This window comes from Grampus griseus (assembly GCF_964374135.1).
Source record: "Grampus griseus genome assembly, chromosome: 2".
Classification (NCBI taxonomy): Eukaryota; Metazoa; Chordata; class Mammalia; order Artiodactyla; family Delphinidae; genus Grampus; species Grampus griseus.
The window spans coordinates 93,867,875-93,889,164 of NC_139018.1; the positions used below are offsets into that span (position 1 = coordinate 93,867,875).

The window sequence follows — 21,290 nt, forward strand, 5'->3', positions numbered from 1 at the left end:
AGTTAGTCTGAGTTGCCACTCAGAATGAAACTTATTTGTCCTCTCTGTTTTAAAGAGTACAAAGCTGGTTTAAAATATCAGCCTCCGGGACTTCCCTGGTGGTCCAGTGCCTAAGACTGCACGCTTCCACTGCAGGGGGCATGGGTTCAGTCCCTGGTCAGGGAACTAAGATCCTGCATGCTGCGTGGCACAGCTAAAATAAAATAAAGTAAAAATGTCAACTTCCCTTACATTAGGGGGTTCCCAACTTGTATTCTGCAAGCTTCTCTATATAATTTATCTACTATCTATAATGACTTTCTACCCCTAATTAAATCCAAAAGGGTTCCAACGAAAAGTAATTTGTCATCAAAACAACCAGAAAACATTTATTGAGTGCCACTGGGTCAGAGGTTTGTTCCAAACACTGTCATGGGCTTAATCTCCCTAAAGTCCTGAAGACAGATATTATTTTCCTATTTTATTGATGAGGAAACGGAGGCTCAGAGAGTTTAAGTGACTTGCCTAAGGTCACACAGATATCTAGCAGTAGAGTTAGGACTTAGATTGGGATTTTATGATCGTCCTTGAATACCATCTGCCTATTTTCTTATTTCCTTTTTTTCTTTCACACCTCTTGGCTTTGGTGAGGAGCAGCTGGCCCTTTAGGTGTTCTGCCAATAAGAAGGTGCCATAACTTCCGTGAGCAGATTGACAAGCCTGTCACTGGGAGGGTTTTTCTTTTTCTACTGGAGAGAGACACATTTTGCTTTTTCTTTTCTTGGTTACTTCCAGATTTGGAGCCATTCGGAATGATAAAAGTCCAGCTAGTCTAAAGAAAATTGAGAAATTACAGTAATTTGTTTTTACTTTAGATTAATTTGGCAGGAAATTATATAATGCTGTGATTATTTTATTTAATTGAAACAGATAATTGTGAAGCCAGAGGAAAACTATGTTTAACAAATTAATCATTGGTAATTGATTATTCACTGGTATTTTTTTTTTGGTTTTGTTTTTTATTAGAAGAATAATCACCACCAAAAATGAGTGATAAGCAGATTAATCCAGCATACAGATACACACACAGGTACATATATAATTATTCAATGAAATAAAGAATTATTTCAGCCACATCAACTTGAGATCCTCTTAATATTAAGTTTCTTGGCCATTGTGCCCTGACTGCTCTCAACAGGGCATAGTATAGAATTATCAGACCACCCAGGGCCTCAGGACCAGAGGTCAGGGGATGCGTATCTCTCTCTGGGGCAGGGCAGTCTGTCTGAGGCTGGATGTGAGGCTTTACTGTGGGTCCGGGGAGGTGCTGTTGCCAGTCCAGAAGCCCAGAGAGGAGAGGGAGCAAGTGCCAGTTCTCACACCAGGCTTCTCATGCTTCTTCCCAGACCTCATACTAGAGAACAGAGGGGGGCACGACCTCTGGAGGATTGGGGCTGCAGGAATAGAGCAAGTGGGGGTAATCCTCCCTCTTTCTCTTCCTCCTCCCCTTATTTCTTCCCTTTCATCATTCGAGCACCTTTTATAGGTCAGTTACGTGCTAGTTCCTGGAGAATGAGACCGGGTCCTTGCCCTTAGGGAGTTCTCGGTTTGCGGGAACTATCCAATGGCAGAGAGCAGTGATGGTAGGGACACAGGTAACTGCAGGAGCCCCACAGTGTGTTCAGAGGGGACCTTCTCCTCTGTAAGGGTGTGCAGTGTCCTGGTTCCTCAGGGTACAGAGGAGCTATTACCTGTTACTCTGGATTATTTCTTTCTAAGTAGGGTGATCATATAATTTGTGGTGGAAACTGAGACACTTAAAAGTGAATGATGGCTTAAATATAATTTAAATTATATAATTTTTGAAATATTCATTGATGAACAAATTGCTTTTGTTATATTGGTGGATTAATAAAATAAAAAACTATTTTCAACAAATTTGGGGGAAAAAAACAACACAAATCTATGTATATCAAAGCAAAAGTTTATATCTTTACACTGATTATCTGATCATTTAAAAAAAAATAACATAAGTAGAATTATTTTTCTTGGAACATATTCACATTTCCTAGCCATTTCTGTCCCAAGATACGTCACTGGTGTTTTTCTGAAGAATGCATTGAAAGATATGTTATTAACTTTTTCCTCAAAGTTGCCTGTAATCTTCTTCAAAGTTGTATTTTATAGTTAATAAGTTTGAAATTGTTGATAATATTCTCTGAAGACTATGTTTGTTAAATTTTAGCATTTTTTGTTGAGATGTACTTCATATAACATAATATCCATCATTTTAAAGTGTACAGTTCAGTGTTTTTTAGTATATTAACTATGTTGAACAATCATCCCCACTATCTAATTTGCATCAACCCCAAAAGAAACCCCGTGCCAATTAGCAGTTAGTACCAATTTTGCCGTCTCCCCAGCCTTTGACAACCACTAATGTTATTTCATACTTATGGATTTGCCTATCCTGGACATTTTATAAAAATGGAATCATGCCATATGTGGTCTTTTGTGTCTGTCTACTTTCACTTAGCATAAGGTTCATCCATGTTTTAGCATTTAACAATACTTATTGTTAATATTCCGTTGTATGGATATACCACATTTACTTTATCCACTCCAGTTGATGGGCATTTGGATTGTTTCTGCATTTTGGCTATTATGAATAATGCTACTGTGAACATTTGTATATAAATTTTTACATGAATATATGTTTGCAGTTCTCCTAGGTATACACCTAGGAGTATAATTGCTGGGTCATATGGTAACTCTATATTGAACTTTTTGAGGAACTGCCACATGGTTTCCCACAGTGGCTGCACCACTTTACATCCCCACCAACAATGCATGAGGCTTCAGATTTCTCCACATCCTCATCAGCACTTGTTATTGTCTTATTTTTGTTATATCTAGCGTGTGAAGTGGGTAAAGTGATATATCATTGTGATTTTGATTTGCATTTCTCTAATTCTAATGATGTTGAGCATCTTTTCATGTGCTCAACATCACGTCTTTTCTGGAGGAATGTCTGTTAACCTTTTGCCAATTTTGAAACTGGGTTATTTGTTGTTTTATTGTTTAGTCATGAGTCCTTTATATATTATGGATGCAAGACCCTTATCAGATGATTTGCAAATACTATCCACGTTCTGTGGGTTGTCTTTTCACTTTCTTAATAGTGTCTTTTGAAAGCACAAAGGTTTTTAATTTTGATGAATCCAGTTTATCTATTTTTTTGTTTGATTGCTTGTGCATTTGGTGTCATATCTAAGAAATCATTGCCTAATCTAAGGTCATGCAGATTTTTCACCTATATTTCCTTCTAAGAGTTTTATAGTTTTACCTCTTAATAATACTTTATTAAAAGGTGAAAATTCCAGGACATATGCTAAAAAGATGTGATACCAGGACAAGCATATATTGAGGTTGTCCTTGGCAAACCAAGGATATATGGTCGCCCTACCTCTGATGGACTGGGGGAGAGAGGCAGCTGGGGCAAGGGTTGATCAAATTCATTTCTCTCCTTTACGTTTATTCAAAGACCTGAAAGGACTCAACATTTCTTTGATGCCAGATGGGATCTAGACTGAGTTCCATGGGGGTACAGTGGCTTTCTTTAATCTTTTATGTAATCTACAAAGAGATCTTCACCCCCAGGCTGGGAATCCTGAAAAAAGGGGTTACATGGAAATGGAAGCGAGAACATGCCTAAAATCTACTGCAAATTTTTATTCAAAAATGGACACCCTTGGGCTTCCCTGGTGGCGCAGTGGTTGAGAGTCCGCCTGCCGATGCAGGGGACACGGGTTTGCGCCCCTGGTCCGGGAAGATCCCACATGCCGCAGAGCGGCTGGGCCCATGAGCCATGGCCGCTGGGCCTGCGTGTCTGGAGCCTGTGCTCCGCCACGGGAGAGGCCACAACAGTGAGAGGCCCGCGTACCACAAAAAAAAAAAAAAAAAAAAAAGATACCCTAGCTCTTGAGAGTAACATTCCCTCTTTTTATGGTCCCTTCAGCCCTAGGGATTGGTGGCAGCTTGGGTTCATGTCATTGCCAATCTATGGGGTGCATTAATGTACCCTGTTAGGCTTCTCAGCCTTCATCAACTTGATAATCAATTCCCTGTACCAAATTCTCTCATTTGAAATGTCTGGAGTGCTTTCTGTTTTCTTGACTGAACCTTGATTGATTCAGAGCTCTTCTCTATTTTCTTTTTGTCATAATCTTTAAGTGCTTAATGTTGCCCACATTATTCCATTATGGGAATCTACTTAGGGTTACTGCGCTATGCCTTCCTGGGTTTTCTGTATTTTATATACCCTGTCCTCTATCTTCTATCAAAACTTGCCACATCAATATTCCATTACATAGTTTTCCAAGAAAACAGCTAGCTATTTGACCTACAGCTGTGCCAAGGTGTTAGACATGATAATGGATTACTGTGTATCCTTCTCAGGAATATTTAAACTTTGCACAGAAATGTATGGCAATATAATGCTTTACTCAAAAGAAAGAGTCCCAGTGTTAGAATTTTAGGCTTTTCCCTAGGAACTCCTAAAATTTCTCCAAGTGTGTGGTGCTTACATTAAGTCAGTCCTTTCTGCTGAGAGACTATCGTTTTCTCAAACGGACCAGAATTTGGGAAGCCAGAAGTGAAACAAGATGGGCTCAGAGAGACCATAGATTGAAAACAGCAGGAAATTTTCTGTTATTTGTTTTTCTGAAGTGGGCTTCCAAGCAAGGTCTGCTGATCAACGGAATAGCTAAGTCCTGTTCTCTAGGGGTAAAATTGTAGCATAGAGGAGGAATTTGGGTTAATGGCTCAGGAGAGGGCAGGGATGGTGAGATGGAGAAATGACAGGGCAGGCAATTGTGTTTGAGCTCCAAAGCAATCAGGTTCTAGTTCTTGTAGGGAACAAGGATAGAAACAGAGGAAGCAGAGGGGAAGCAGAGGCAAATGCGCAGCTTTGTGAATCCTCAACTGCCTCAAGACAGCCTGAGATAGGACTTGCTACAACCTGAGAACAACAGAAACCACTGTTTACCTGGGCAGGTGACAATGACCACACCCCTTTATATGAAGCCTTGGCTGCCTCCCTCCAGGATCAGCCTGCCCTTAAACAGTCATCCAGAAATTCCCCAGGGAAAGGAGTAATGTCAAATAAAATGACCTACAGTGAGGGATTCTTCCAAAACCCGAAAAGCCATTACCCAAAATAGGCATCCAACATAGTCATTTATGACTTGCCATAAATACCAACACTTGCAATATTATTTTCATATGAGGAGTTGACCTCATAGTGCTTTAGAAAGTTACATTATAAATATCTACGAATATGTTATTTCATCTGCTTCATAATTTGTCTGCTCCAACAAAGTTCTGACCAATTTTAGAAGTTTCCATGTAAATATTTCAATATAGTGGTAACAAGATAATGAAAACAGAACAAAATGAGGTCAAGTATCGCATTTCATCCACAAACATTATGATAGAATGAAATTGTTTAATGGGTGACTAAAGTAAATTGTGTGTGGGGGTGTGTGTGTGTGTGTGTGTGTGCGGTGGAAGTGGGGTGGGGGGAAATGATGTGTGTTGTGTATAGCCACCAGGCTAAAAGAGAGAAAGGATGCCTAAATTGGGAATGCGAGGAGCAGACATCTTTAGAACCTCTTTTTCCCCCGCTCTGGTTAATGGTGTTCATCTTTAGAAATGATTTGGTGGGGACCTAACAGACTAGACTCAGCACATTTATGTACATATATAAATTTAAACTGGCACTTTAACAGTAACAAAAAATGTTACTTTATAATATTCAGTGCCCTGTGACACGTCGGGAAGTGTGCCATTAAAGGAAATTAATTCTAAAATGGAGTTGGTTCCCATCTATTGTCACTAAAAGTCATTTAGGTGGAAATGAACAGTTTGGGGTTGACTCTGTGAAGGTGTTAATTAAGGGAAAAAATAAAGAAATGGGTTAACAATTATTGCTCATGCCAGTTTTCTGAAAAAATATGCCTGGGGTCTGATCTGTGATTCTCTCTTCTCTCTTTGAGTTTGGAATCCTCTCCTCCCAGTTACTTTTCCAGCTATTTGAGATTTTCTGGGGAACCTTATTGATGGCTTTGGGTTCCCAGGTATGCTACAGGTTTGGAGCTGGCAGATTTCAGGTTGAGGAGGTTCAAGTTTAATACCCAGGAGACACATCGAGGGTTCAGCTGCTGTTTGAATGTCCATGTTGTATAGGTAAATTGGTGACAGGGTAGATTAAAAAACCACTGCTTAGTGGTTTGCTGGCAACTGATTTCCTCCAGACTTCCTCTCAAAGGCTCAAAGTGAACTCAATAATATTATTTCTAGGAAGAAGTGGAAGTAAAGGTGGTAAGAGTATTGATTTGAGACTAGGAGAGATGCCTAGGTCTGGAAAACTTGGTTCTTCCTCCTCCTGAGACTTCTGTTTATAAGGGCAGGAGATGTGGCTTTAGAGAGCAGGTATCTGCCATATAATCTGCTTTGGAAGTAAGCGGCAACAAAGGGGGAATGAAAAAAAATCTAATTTACCATTTAGTCTAAAAGAAAACAAAACTATACCTTATATCTCACCAATTCTTTAAGTTTATTTTTTATTTTTTGTAATGTGGTAGCTCCAGGACCACTTTGGATAGTGAATACCAGTGACCAACACCTTTTAAGTGCCTCCTGCTTGAGTGTTTGTTCTCTCTTGTCCTGGTTTCAGTGGAAACTCAGCAACCTCTGGGCCCTTTTACAAAGCAAAATTGGGGGCTTACAAAGAAAGAAGATGGAGTTAAGAGCACTCACAAGTAAATTCACCCAACAACTGCTATAAGGGGTGTAGGTAAGCACACACCTGATATTCAGGAAGGTTTGAAGGCTGAAGTGAGATGCAGTGAGCTTATTTTAGAACCTGGTAGAGCTCAAGGAACCATTTCTGAGATAAACATCCTTATTCAAATGCCACAGACACACTGTTTCCCTCAACAGAGAGACTTGAGGCCCAGCAGTTTTTATGCTAGAGCAGATTTGGGTCAGAATCAAAGTTTTAAAGACTTTTTATTGAAGAAGTTAAAAGATTCATTGGCCAGCAGCCAAGCGTAGTCTGATTTGTTTGCATTTCCTCTGGGAACTCACAGGCAAGCAAGGAATTGGCCAGCCACGACTGTGAGGGTTACTCACTCCCCTGTGGGCCTTTTCTCCCTGGGCATTTACAAGGTGGGGGAGGAGAGCCGGGGGAACTCTTTCCTCACAAAGGCCCAGTTCAGCAGCCCAGTCAAGCTGCAGTTCTCTTCAGGGTAAAGAAGCCTGCAGTCTCCCCTCCCATCAACCCAGTGTTTATTAGTCCACAAGTGAGACCAACATCACTCAGAGGGTGAGAGGCAATGAGGGGAGAGATGGGAGGCGACATGTCACCACTTCTCTCTACCAGTCATGGTCGGAGGACCTGCTCCAGGCTCAGAGGCATCAAGCATGCATGCTCATGGGCTGGTTTTCCTTGTTCAAGTTCTTGCAGATGTTACGTTTTGCCAAGAATCCTTCAAACAACCCTACTGTCCGTAGTTAGAGAGCGTGGGGGAAATTTGTTGACAGAATTTAACTTTAAAAAAATGAAAAAAGGGCTTCCCCGGTGGCGCACTGGTTGAGAGTCCGCCTGCCGATGCAGGGGACACGGGTTCGTGCCCCGGTCCGGGAAGATCCCACATGCCGCGGAGCGGCTAGGCCCGTGAGCCATGGCCGCTGAGCCTGTGCGTCCGGAGCCTGTGCTCCGCAACGGGAGAGGCCACAACAGTGAGAGGCCACAACAGTGAGAGGCCTGCGTACCACACACACACAAAAAAGAAAACCAAACCCAAAACTTGGTATGGTTTTGTGATTTAGAAGAAGGTGCTGGTATATCCACACGTGTGTACACACACACACACACACACACACACACACAGAGCATGAAGATCCCTCTCTTTTTCTCAGGAATTTGATCACATTGGCAGAAAATTAGGCAAAAATGTAACAGGATATATGACTGCAAGAAAATGAGGAGGAGTTGAGAGATTTAAAGAGGTGGGTCCTTGGTTCTCTGGGACCAATAAATCCTGACATGTGGCTGTGATGCCCCTTGCTGAGGAATTCATGACCTCTTCAATAGTCTGAACACCCAGGTAGGAGGTGGAACAGGAAAACTGGAGGTCCTGCATATATAGATGTGCTAGGGCATGGGGTGAACAGACAGGGGACCCAAGGGTGAATGTGCCAAGGAGGATTCTGGGAAGGTGGTGGAGTAAGAAGCAACAGGAAATGTGTTTCCCCACCTAGAATAACAATTGCACTGGCAGAATTTGTCTTACATAACTATTTTGGAACTCAGGAGTTTATTGAATAAGGCTTGTCACTTGCAGAGGAAGACCTGGAAGGTTAATTTTGGTCAATTTCAGCTATTAGCACAGTAGTAGCTACCCATTCCCTATCCCCAGCCACGTGGCAGGCAGCTGTGCGCATGTCCCTGTAGCATCTTACGCACAGCTTGCAGGAACCAAGGTGGGCAAAAAGGACCCTGTCTTCCAAATATCAGGGATCTGTGCTCTGATCACTGATTGCTCCTTCTGATCACAGAGGTGCAGGTGATCATTGTCGTACCTCCCACCATTGCTGTAAGTCCCTCATCTTCCAGCTGATGTGACTTCTAGGGGATTTAGAGAACTGGCACCTTCCCCTCATCATATTTCTCTTTTTTCCTTTTTGGGAGCCAGGTATCAAAGACAAGGACATTCAAAATCACCTTCATATATGGGGAAAATTAGAAAGTGACTATGCATGCCCAGGGAAAAGTGCAAGCTCAGAAAGGAGCTGAGAAGACCTTAGGTTTATACCTCAGGCTTGGCACAGAGACAGCCTATGACAATAAAACAACAACAGAAACAACAAAATCTAGCAAGCTCTGGGAAAGGGGAGAACCTGATTTCCAAAGTTAACATATTATTAGATTCAAATGTCCAGTTTTCAACAAAAAATCATCATCCAAGAATCCTATATCTGGCTAAACTGTCCTTCAGAAGTGAGGGAGAAATTAAGATGTTCCCAGAAAAACAAAAGCTAAGGGAGTTTGTTACCACTAGCCCCACCCTGGAAGAAATGCTCAAGGGAGTCCTGCAGGGTGAAATTAAAAGACACTAGGCAGGGCTTCCCTGGTGGCACAGTGGTTAAGAATATGCCTGCCAATACAGGGGACACGGGTTCGAGCCCTGGACTGGGAAGATCCCACATGCCTCAGAGCAACTAAGCCCGTGCTCCGTAACCACTGAGCCTGCGCTCTAGAGCCCACGAGCCACAACTACTGAAGCCCATGTGCCTAGAGCCCGTGCTCCGCAACAAGAGAAGTCACCGCAATGAGAAGCCCGCGCACCGCAATGAAGAGTAGCTCCCGCTCACTGCAACTAAAGAAAGCCTACACACAGCAACAAAGACCCAAGGCAGCCAAAAAAAAAAAAAAAAAAAAATACACTAGGCAGTAACTTGAAGCTTATGAAGTAAAGATCTCAATAGCAGTAAATACATGGGCAATTATAAAAGCTAATATTAATGTAACAATAATTTGTAACTCCGCTTTTTGTTTTCTACATGATTTAAGGACTAGTACATTTAAAAGAATTATTTGTTTATGTTTTGAGGGACACAATGCGTAAAGATGTCATTTTGTGATATCAACAACTGAAAGGGGTGGGGTCAGAGCTATAAAGGAGCAGAGTTTTTGTATGTTATTGAAGTTAAACTGGTATAAATTCAAATTAGAGTATTATAACTTTAGGATGTCAAATGTAATCCCCAGGGTAACCACAAAGAAAATAGTTATACACAAAAGTAAATGAGAAAGAATTTTAACATTTCTCTACAAAATATCAACTAAACACAAAAGAAGAAAGAAATGCAGGAAATGAGGGACAAAAAGCTATAAGGCATATAGAAAACAAATAGCAAAAGGACAGAAGTAAGTCCCTCCTTATCAGTAACTACTTTAAATGTAAATAGATTAAACTCTCCAATCAAAAGACAGAGATTGGCAGAATGGATAAAAACACATGATCCAACTATATGCTGTTTACAAAAGACTCACTTCAGATCCAAAGACACAAATACGTTGAAAGTGAAAGGATGGAAAAAGATACTTCATGCAAATAGAAACCAAAACAGAGCAGGAGTGGCTATACTAATATCAGACAAAATAGATTTTAAATCCAAAAATGTTACAAGAGACAAAGAAGTACATTGTATATTGATAAAAGGTTCAATACAGCAAGAAGATATGACAATTATAAACGTTTATGCATTTAATAGCAGACCATCAAAAGCCATGAAGCAAAACCTGATAGAATCAAAGAGAGAAATAGATATTCTACAATACTAGTTCGAGACTTCAGTACCCACTCTTCCTTACACTTAGCTGAATCCGCCCCCCTTCCCCCCATGCAGAGGCTGATGAGGCTTGTCTTCAACAGAGGATGCTTGAGGCTCAACCTGGTTCAGCATAATGAGTCTTAGTCATGGGTGTCATCAGGATTTGTTTGCTCTGAATCTACAATCATAGGGCAATTCCAATATTGATAAATTATTGTTTATGATATTTTTTGGGGGAGGGGCGAGCCACTTTTATATTGCTAGTAAGGTGAGGTGGGGTTGGGAGGTGATAGCTAAAGGGTACCAGGTTCCTTTTTGAGGTCATGAAAATGTTGTAAAATTGACTGTGGTTGTGGTTGCACAAAACTCTGAATATACCCAAAGCCACTGAATTCTACACTTTAAATAGGCGAATTGTATGTTACGTGAATTATATTTCAATAAAGCTATTTTTAAAAAGGTGAGCTCACAGACTTAGAGAACAAACTTATGGTTACCAGTGGGGAAGGGTGGGAGGGAGGGATAGACTGGGAATTTGGGATTGACATTTACACACTGCTATATTTAAAATAAAATGCCTAAAAATAAAAAAATAAAAAGGTGAGTTCGCAACACCAAGGTGCATGGAATATACTGTGTAAAGATATGTATTAAAGATGATTCAAACAATGCAGGGGAAGGTTTTGAGAATTCCATAAAATGTCCCATTTTTGGGGGGAATGGCTTTATTAATATATTTTAAAGTAATTCTGATAGTTTCCCATGATATTTGACTCAAATCGGTAGTGACTTATTCATGACTTTGCATATTACCCTGTTATCTCTACAGAGATACATTACTGGAGTTGGACACGTTTCAGCTTAAAATGTATGTCTCAGTAAAAGATCAGTCCTAACATTGAATAGCAGTGAGCCCCTACTAAGCTGGTGACTGGCTGACTACCTGGGCCCACATTGTGCAGTTCACTGGTCTTTGTGGTTTTTACCTTGCATTTTCTGGCTTAAAGCTTTTCCCTTCTGAAATCACGAATTTAGATCTACAGTCAAAAATCTTTTTTAAAAATTGAAATATAGTTGATTTACAGTATTGTGTTAGTTTCAGGTGTACAGCATAGTGATTCAGTTTTGTTTGTTTTCCAGGTTATATTCCATTATAGGTTATTACAAGATATTGAATATAATTCCCTGTGGTATACAGTAAGTCCTTGTTGCTTATCTATTTTATGTATAGTAGTTTGTATCTGTTAAACCCATACCCCTAATTTGTCCCTCCTGCCCTCCCTCTCCCCTTTGGTAACCATAAATTTGTTTTCTATGTCTGTGAGTCTGTTTCTTTTGTATATACATTCATTTGTATTATTTTTAATTTTTAAAAATTGTATTTATTTTTGGCTGCATTGGGTCTTTGTTGCTGCGTGTGGGCTTTCTTTAGTTGCAGAGAGTGGGGGCTACTCTTCCTTGTGGTGTTGCACGGGCTTCTCATTGTGGTGGCTTCTCTCGTTGCGGATCACGGGCTCTAGGTGTGCAGGCTTCAGTAGTTGTAGCTTGCAGACTCTAGAGCGCTGGCTCAGTAGTTGTGGCGCATGGGCTTAGTTGCTCCGTGGCATATGGGATCTTCCCGGACCAGGGCTTGAACCCATGTCCCCTGCATTGGCAGGTGGATCCTTAACCACTGTGCCACCAGGGAAGCCCTGTATTATTTTTTAGATTCCACATTTGAGTGGTATCATATAGTATTTGTCTTTCTCTGTCTGACTTATTTCACTAAGCATAATATTCTCTAGGTCCATTAACCCCTAGTTGGCCTCATCATTTGCAGATATTTTCTCCTATTCTGTAGGTCGTGTTTTCATTTTGTTGAAGGTTTCCTTTGCTGTGCAAAAGCTTGTAAGTTTAATTATGTCCCACTTGTTTATTTTTGCTTTTATTTCTTTTGCCTTGGGAGACTGATCTAAGAAAATATTGCTACAATTTATGTCAGAGAATGTTTTGCTTATGTTCTCTTCTAGGAGTTTTATAGTGTCATGTCTTATAGTTGACCATTTTGAGTTTATTTTTGTATATAGCTTGAGGGAGTGTTCTAATTTCATTGATTTACACGTAGCTGTCCAGTTTTCCCAACACCACTTGTTGAAGAGACTGTCTTTTCTCCATTGTATATTCTTCTCTCCTTTGTCATAGATTAATTGACCGTAGGTATGTGGGTTTATTTCTGGGTTCTCTATTTTATTCCATTGAACTATATGTCTGTTTTTATGCCAGTACCACACTGTTTTGATTACTATAGCTTTGTAGTATAGTCTGATGTCTGGAAGGGGTAGGCCTCCAGCTTTGTTCTTTTTCCTCAGGATTGCTTTGGCAATTCTGGGCCTTTGTGGTTCTATATAAATTTCAGGATTATTTATTCTAGTTCTGTGAAAAATGTTATGGGTATTTTGATAGGAATTGCATTAACTTTGTAGATTGCTTTTGGTAGTATGGCCTTTTAAACAATATTAATTCTTCCAATCCAAGAGCATGGAATATCTTTCCATTTCTTTGAATTGTCTTCAATTTTCTTTCTTTTTTTAAATTAATTTTTTTATTTCTTGGTTTTCTTTTTTTTAATAAATTTATTTAATTTATTTATTTATTTTTGGCTGTGTTGGGTCTTCATTGCTGCGCACGGGCTTTCTCTAGTTGTGGTGAGTGGGGACTACTCTTCATTGCGGTGCGTGGACTTCTCATTGCAGTGGCTTCTCTTGTTGTGGAGCATGGACTCTAGGCACGTGGCCTTCAGTAGTTGCAGCACACGGGGTCGGTAGTTGTGGCTCACGGGCTCTAGAGCACAGGCTCAGTAGTTGTGGCTCATGGGCTTAGTTGCTCCGTGGCATGTGGGATCTTCCCGGACCAGGGATGGAACCCATGTCTGCTGAATTGGCAGGCGGATTCTCATCCACCGCGGCACCAGGGAAGACCCCCTTTCTTTTTCAAATTTTTATTGGAGTATAATTGATTTACAATATTGTGTTAGTTGTCTTGAATTTTCTTTATCAGTGTTTTATAGTTTTCAGCATATAGGTCTTTTGCCTCCTTGGTTAGGTTTATTCCTAGGTTTTTTGTTTGTCTGTTTTCATTTTTGTTTTTACTTTCTATGCTCAAAGATCTTGAAGGGAATCATTGAGGTGTCATTTCTCAGTCCATTTGGAAGAAGGGAATCATTGAGGTGTCATTTCTCAGTCCATTTGGAAGTATTGCTTCGTTTAAATAATGAACAGCTTCACTTCTAAGAAACATACAATATAGAAATGCGCAGAGCTTCTTCCCTCTTACAATACTCGGAATGTGAAATTTTGGGACTGGAGGGATTCTTAGAGACCTTGTGCAACTCTCTGTTTTTACGGTTGAGGAAACTGAGGCCCAGAGAAGTGAAGTATTGATATAAGGAAATCACCAGGTATTGGGCAAGCTGAGACTAAACCTCCTGACTCATGGCTTGTTTCATATTCTATACCTTCTGCTGCTTATGAAAGCTGAAAAGAAAATAAAACCCAAAATACTCATCTCCCTGGTCTCCCCAAACCCAAACTCAACAACCTGTTTCTAAAATCAAGTTGTAAATGTTTCTGAATCACAGAGCAGGGGTAGCCCCATCCTATCACTGAGGAAGTATGACCGTCTCAGCAGGGAAGCTGCTGCTCTGATAGGTGGAAGGACCCCAATTACCCACCAGGGACCAGCCCACAAGCTCTTCTTTCACAAGTGAGAGAGGCTGGAAGAGTGCTCTCTCCCTCCATAAAGTAGGCTAATTGCGGCTTCCTTGCTAGCCTCCGCACTTGCTCTGTGCCAAGCTCTGGCTCCCACCCAGCTCCTCCTTAAGGCGGAGCCAAACCCCAGACTCCCTTGTCCCAGGAGCTGGTCCAGAAAGGCCTTAGAGTCAGCAAGAGGAGCTCTATACCACAGCCTGGGGGACACTGGCTGCCCAAGCTCCAGCTTCCTGGGTGAGTGGCCAGACCTCTCCTCTGTAGAGACCTGCCCCAGCTCAGCATAGAAATGACAAGGTAGGGAAAGGACAGGTTAGTAGTGTCACTGAGGAATATATAAATATACCACTATACCACTATAATGAGAATATACCAGTGCTGGAGGTAAGGTGTGAAAGAGAGCTTGCTCTGGCTGACCACTCCTTCTTCTGACACTGGGAGGAATTCTGAGTGTCACATGCCTTAAGTTCAGATAAGAAATAAGCTCCTAGGATCCTGGGACCACAAAACTGATACCTGGGCCTCTGCACTCCAACAGGTGCTGCTGGATTGGGAGAGTATGAGCAGGTGCAGGTGACTTTTCTTCACAAGGAGGTTTTGCAAGGTTTCTCCACTCTTCCCTTCCTTGGGAGGAGCAGTGTCTGGTGTGTCCAGCGATGGCCTCTCTTGTGCTTTGAGATTTATTATCAGAATTGCCAGGATGGGTTGGTCAATTCTTTGATTACTTATGGTAGCTTTTTCTGGCCAGTTTTCAAAGGGAAGGCGGGACATGTGGGATCCCACCTCTTTCCGTAGAAGGCCTATGTGTCCCCCAGACACAGGTTCACCCCTCAACCTTTGAGCCCCCAAAAATGAGTCACCGTCAGGGGCAGGGTAACACTCATTCATTCTCTGCAAGCCTATACTTTCATATGTTGTAGCAACATTTCTCAAAATGAAGAACTCATGGATGCCCAAGCTATGCCTGCAGACCCCTAGGGGATGCCCAGGTAGTTAGAGAAATGCATTAAGTTAAGTTCTCTTCTTTCACTTGATCAATCAGCATGAACAACACTGTAAACACAAAGAGAAACTCGGACCCTGAAGACGGATGGCACCACGTGGCTATAAGGTAGTCATCCCTATGTGACTCAGAAAGTACTGAGGCTGATTTTGATTTTTTTTAAAAAATATTTATTTATTTATTTGGTTGCGCCGGGTCTTAGTTGCGGCACGTGGGATCCTCTTTGCTGCATGCAGGATCTTTGTTGCAGTGTGTGGGATCTTTAGTAGTGGCATGCGGGGTCTAGTTCCCTGACCAGGGATCAAACCCGGGCCCCCTGCATTGGGAGCGCAGAGTCTTAACTGCTGGACTACCAGGGAAGTCCCTGATTTTGATTTTTTTTTTTTAAGTTGTCAGAATGAAACAAAAATTTAAAAACTCCATTTAGAACTCATGGACTTTAACCCACTCACCCCTGCTCCCCCAGAACTTTCAGGGATTTCCAGATGCCATTTTGAGGAACAGGATTGTAGAAGAGTCTTTCCCCTATCAAGCAAGGCCTCCCTCTAAGGAAAGAGCAAGAGGTGGCCTGGTTTGAGCTGTGGCCCAATAGCAGGATCACACTAAACAAAGGAAACCCACTGACCACACCGTCCTGAGTTGGCAGGGCCCTGGAAACCCTTTCTTCAAAGGCCATCTGATTCATAACTCTATTGTCAATATCCCATTCCATTCCTGGACAGTTCCTGCTAATGCAATGTCTTTGCAGCCAGAGTTGGCTGATCTAGAATTTTCACTGATTGGTTTTGCTCTTGACATCTGGGACCATGTTGAATTTTTTTTTAAAAGTCCCCAAAATATTGGGGCAGAGGGTGCATAGGCCTGATTTGAGCTCATTTCTTTTTTTATATAAATGGATACAAGAAGTTCATTGGAGCAGCCAATGAATGTACTGATTTGCTGCTGAAAAATGTGCAGATGGGTGAGATGGGAGTTTGGAGAAGTACAGATGATGAAGTCTTTTCATTTAGATTTGTCACTGAGCAGAGACCTGGAGTTGCTGAGGGTGTCAAGACTCACAAATGCAAACACAGGGAAGAAGAGTGATAACAGACACATGGCAGGCACAGCCAGCAGGGAATGTGTTTCTGTAGGGTTCAGACACACAAAGAAGGACACAACCAGGGGTGGTGTCCTCCCCTGGGGACAGAGCTGAGTGCTCAGGGATGGTGGAAGACTCAGTGATGTTTCCAGATGAAACTGCTCCTGCCACCCCCACAACCCTTAAAGAATGGGTCCTGTCTCTGCCCTTGGGTTGCTGAGCCAGGCATTGCTCTCTGAAGTTTGCGTGGGGCTTGAGCAAGTGAGTGTTTCAGTACTGTTGCTTCTTTTGAAATCGGTTTTCTTTAAGGTGCCACCTACATGTAGATATTGTAACTTTGCTTTTGTGGGTTTTCACTATCGAAAATTTAGTACAGAGTTCCAAGCACAAATGTATGTCTACAGAGTCTTATTTTTATAAGCATCTGCTGGCCTCTGTCACATTGTTTTCAACCAAAACAGCTTTTTAGGGGCACTAAGTGACGTGGTTAGAGTCTTCAGGATAAACCAATAATGAGATTCCTTGGCCACTAGATTGTTATGTAAAATATTTGAAATTTGTAAGCTTTTCTGTTGGCCCATGAAACTCAATCATCACATGAATTTACATGCCAGCGGTATATTTGAAAGGCATACACGGGATAGGTGTTGACTTTTTAGAGGCGTGGTGGGTTACTTGTGCCTGGGTAACCCAGGTTCCCTTGGCTACTGTTGATAAGATGGAGACACACCTGGCTGGCCTCGTGGTAGAGCGCCCTTTGGCTGCCTCAGTGGAGAAGCCTAAGGTGGTAGAACGTTTTGGTCCACATCGTCATTGCACCCCATTCCTTCAGTGGCTTGAGGCTCAGAACCTCCCACTGTGCCGTGACCTGTGGAGAGAGGAGAACCTGCAGTCCTCTTTGGCTGGGGATCCTGCCTTCTTCCCTGCTGTGTCTCAGATGGACAGGAGACAGTTCCACCCATTCCTTTGGCAGGGCTGAGTTCTCTGGGTAGGTCCACCTACTTAGTGAAAAAAGAACCTGCTTCTAGAACCATCCATCATACTAGAAAGCAGTCCTTCATCAGACAAGTACACCAACACAGGCATCGAGGAGGACTCTGTATGTGAAAATTCGGCTACGGCTGGGCTGCTTGCTGCCTGGTGGCAGGTGGGCAGGGAGGAGCCTGTCGCCTGTACCTTCCACGGGCACTGCCTAAATGACCAGTGACCTCCCCAGCCCAGATGTGCACAGGGCATCACTGTTCTGTCCTCGGGACTGTGAGAAGGGGCTGGGCCATGTTTGTCAAACATGGAGACAGGGGCTGACGTAACTATTCCCTATTCCCCGCTGGACATCCTTCCTGTGAAGTAATTTTGAATACTGGTAGCTGAAGAACTTAACAGGATACTTTATACTGATGTTGACATGGGAGCCAGTTGGGGCTGAATGGCCACAGCAGGTTCAGTGACCACCTTTTCACACCCTCGCACCAACCATCTCTGCTAGAGAGAGGCCATGGGGTGGGATGAACCATGGGGCTGAGCTAATATAGTATTTTTGCATTATCATCAGATACAGGAGAAGCATAACAGGACAGGAGGTGATGATGGAAGGGCAAATCTCTTAAGGTGGTGTCCTCCAGACAACGTTATACGGCATTAAATATTTTGTGTGAAAGCAAGGATTTGAGACATTCAGAGAAGGCGGTCACAGTGTCTATGAACTAGCTCCCCACTAACCAGGGGAACAGGCTCCACACTATACGTTCTACCCCAGGGGCTACTTTCCCTTAGGGTCTGAGTGCAAAGCTCTTACTCTTCATTGTCGTCTTCCTTTCAATCCCATTATTCCTAACACTGTATCTAACTCCAAGGAATTTGATTTTTGAATCACAACTCCAAAACTTCTTATTTGAAGGGTAATTTCAATTTATTAACAAACCAGAGAAAACAGCACAGAATGACTGTGAAAGACCAAGAAAGATGGGTAGGGCTTCATTCTGCCCAACTCTCCTGTGCATGCCAGCATAAACCTTCCCTGTGCCTCCCGGATGGTGCCCCTCAGATGGGGAGAGGCCAGTCCTGCAGGGGCAGGGGGAGCATAGTTCTTCTCTGCTTCTGCATGATGGGTGGGAAACTCTCTCTCCACTCTCCCCCTCCCCACCCCAGAAAGTTTCCCTCTGCAGGACCATAAACCTGCACATCTAAGACCTAAAAAACATAGCTCTTGAAAAATACTTTTCCAATTTGCAGCTATACTTTTTCACACCTTTGGATTCATTTTTATTTTGTTTGAAACAGCACATCTAGAGACAAATTGCAAACCCAGCCCATTAGAAACTATTGTTCTTTTCTCTGCTGCTTGATAGTCTAGATCCAGGTTGATCCCTGCCACATGCCAAAGAGAAACTAGTTAGACCTTTTATTAGTTTTTAAAAGCATGAACATAATCTCATTTGATCCTCACAGCAGCCCTGGGAGGTAGGCAGGTGGGCATGATGGTTCCAGGATCCAGAGGACAAAATTGTAACTGATGGAGCTGGGAACCAAACCCATGTCCTCTGACCCCTGGTCCAGGGCTCCTTCCATTCCACAAGATGAACTGGGCCCACCTAGATGAGTAGGGCAGCTTTTCTGCTTAGAATAGATGAGATGTCCTTTGGGCTTGCAAACAAAGGAGATTTTAAGTACAGACCTCAGCAGAGAGCTTAGGTGATAAACACACCTGAGCTCAATCTAGCATCAACATCAGAGGGATGAACAGGACAGAACACGGGCATCTTTGACAAGGGTTTCTTCTTGTTTTCCTGATTCTCACCTGGAACACGCTGGGTGCTGTAACATGAATGCAGCCAAGTCCAGGAGGAGGGAAGGCATTCAGAGGACTTTCTCGTCTAGCAATTTATTGATTCCTTCACAAATCCTCTTGAGGTTGGGCCTACAGTCTCCATCCAGGCTATAAAGGGTGGAGAGGAACTCCATATCAGCAAAGTGGTTGAAGACATGGTTGATGCGCCCGTGGCTCCGGGGTGTCAGGTGTCTCTGTACCAGTTCATGCACCAGGTCCTGGCACTCATGTAGGAGCTTGGAGAGCACATTTCTATCGAAGGTGTATTCTACCTCATAGAAGCTGACGATTGTCATGGCCGTCTGGTTCAGTTTCTTCCTGAGCTTCTCCACGATAACAACCTCCTCCTGGCTGAACTGGTTGTTCCGGTAGAGGATCCCAATTTTGATTGCCACCTTGATTAAGTCTTTCATGATCTTGTGGGCTTCCTTCTTGTTGTGTGTGTGCTCTTTGGTGACTTTATAGAGCTCATCAAAGATCTCGCTGCTGGTGTCATCAATCAGCATGTTGGCCACAGTTTTACTGGCTATTTTGCTCAGAATCTTCTTCTGGGCTTGAAGGGCAAGGTTCTTTGAACTAAAAACATCAGGACCTATGGTAAGAAAAGAAATAAAAGTTATAGAAATACTGGAACTGTTTATTATGTTTCTACAAGTGAAACATACTAACTTGAACTTACGTTCTTACAGCAAAAATTCATGCCTTCATACCCCACGACTCTTTTATGGAACCCCACCCCCAGCCCGGTTACTCGACTGTGCTTGCCACATGACATGCTTGTTTACCCTCTTGAACCTTTTAAATTGTGCTCTTTCCTCTCTAGACGTGGTCTCCTCATGTCCGGGCCAAATCTCATGCTTTTGACTTACTTCATGCAAAAAGCCTCCTTGACTCTATTTGCTCACGAAGAACTCCCTACAATGATTACTGCCCAGGAAACAATTCAGTTTTGCAAATTTACAGAAGGAAATTATTGCTTAATGATAAGAACGTAGCACCAATGCCAACCCCATTCTTAGGACAGACCTGGGTGGTTGATCATGGTAGTATTTTTTCTTTTCTTTTCTTTTTTTTTTTTTTTTTTTTGCGGTACGTGGGCCTCTCACTGTTGTGGCCTCTCCCGTTGTGGAGCACAGGCTCTGGACGCGCAGGCTCAGCGGCCGTGGCTCACGGGTCCAGCTGCTCCGCAGCATGTGGGATCTTCCTGGACCAGGGCACGAACCCGTGTCCCATGCATCGGCAGGCGGACTCTCAACCACTGTGCCACCAGGGAAGCCCCATGGTAGTGTTTTTTGACTGAGTCTCAGAATTCATATTTCATTGAGTCTAAGATGTATTTTTTTTCATGTTTGATGTCTTGGAAATTGGGATGTGTCTTATAGTCACTGTTGCGAGGTGGTAGTTGTGCTGTGGTTGCATTACCTGTGTGTGCATCAGTTTACACAATAGGAGACAGATTTGGAATAAGTCATGAGTACTCTTGTAAGAAATGTTGCTCACCAATGTTCTCGATGGCACACAGAACCACATTTTGTGGGAAACACAGACATCAACAGTTCCAAGCAAAGATGCTTCAGCTGAGTACAGAACTACCCTGAATGTGAGGAAGCTTAGAAAAACCAAAGCCACTTTATTTCCCCGTTACTTTCCACTTTATGAACGAATGAGAACAATATATGTTAAAAGAAATAACACTATGTACAAGTAAGTCTAAAAGGGATCTTTCAATAAGTATAAAATTAAAATTCTAAGCAATAAGAAAGCAACCATTTGCAGTTTAATTGGCAGCATTTTCTTCTTTCTTAAGAGCATAAAAGGCATCTTATAATCGATGGTGTCTTAGATTGGATCGAACACTCCATGAAGTCACCAGTTAGCTGGAACTGATATTTGACAGTCAGCAGTACGTGTGTGCATCGTTCTTATCTTCCCAAGGACATTCAAGTCGCTGGAGGACAGAGACAACATCTCCTACAGCACTTAGCTCAGTTCTGGGCACAGGGATGGAATGGTGTTTGTTAAGTTAAATGCCAGAATAATACTGCAGAAGAATAAATTTTCCTTTGAGAACTGACGGCTCTAGGATCTCTAGAGTTTTTGTCCAGTGCTCTGTGGCAACATGGAAGTGACAGGCAGCATGGACAGACAGGTGGCCACACATACTAGCTTTTGCAATCCTGTCTGGCCCCTCCCCAACTCATATCCCACCCCCTCTGCCCACCCCAGACCCATCCCCTCAGTGGAATGCTATTAATC

The 21,290-nt window shown here is 42.5% G+C and overlaps 2 protein-coding genes across 2 annotated transcripts in view; one reads left to right on the plus strand and one right to left on the minus strand.

The window, feature by feature from the left end:
* AP4E1 (adaptor related protein complex 4 subunit epsilon 1) overlaps positions 1-11,633 on the plus strand; it is a 93,855-nt gene extending 82,222 nt beyond the window's left edge. Inside the window, exon 23 of the mRNA XM_082648593.1 lies at positions 11,521-11,633. Within this exon, the coding sequence (XP_082504719.1) occupies positions 11,521-11,537 (17 nt within the window). The 3' untranslated portion in view covers positions 11,538-11,633. The remainder of the gene's footprint in view (positions 1-11,520) is intronic.
* Positions 11,634-18,100: 6,467 nt separating this feature from the next.
* TNFAIP8L3 (TNF alpha induced protein 8 like 3) overlaps positions 18,101-21,290 on the minus strand; it is a 40,220-nt gene continuing 37,030 nt past the window's right edge. Inside the window, exon 2 of the mRNA XM_082648829.1 lies at positions 18,101-19,626. Coding sequence (XP_082504955.1) covers positions 19,064-19,626 — 563 coding nt within the window. The 3' untranslated portion in view covers positions 18,101-19,063. The remainder of the gene's footprint in view (positions 19,627-21,290) is intronic.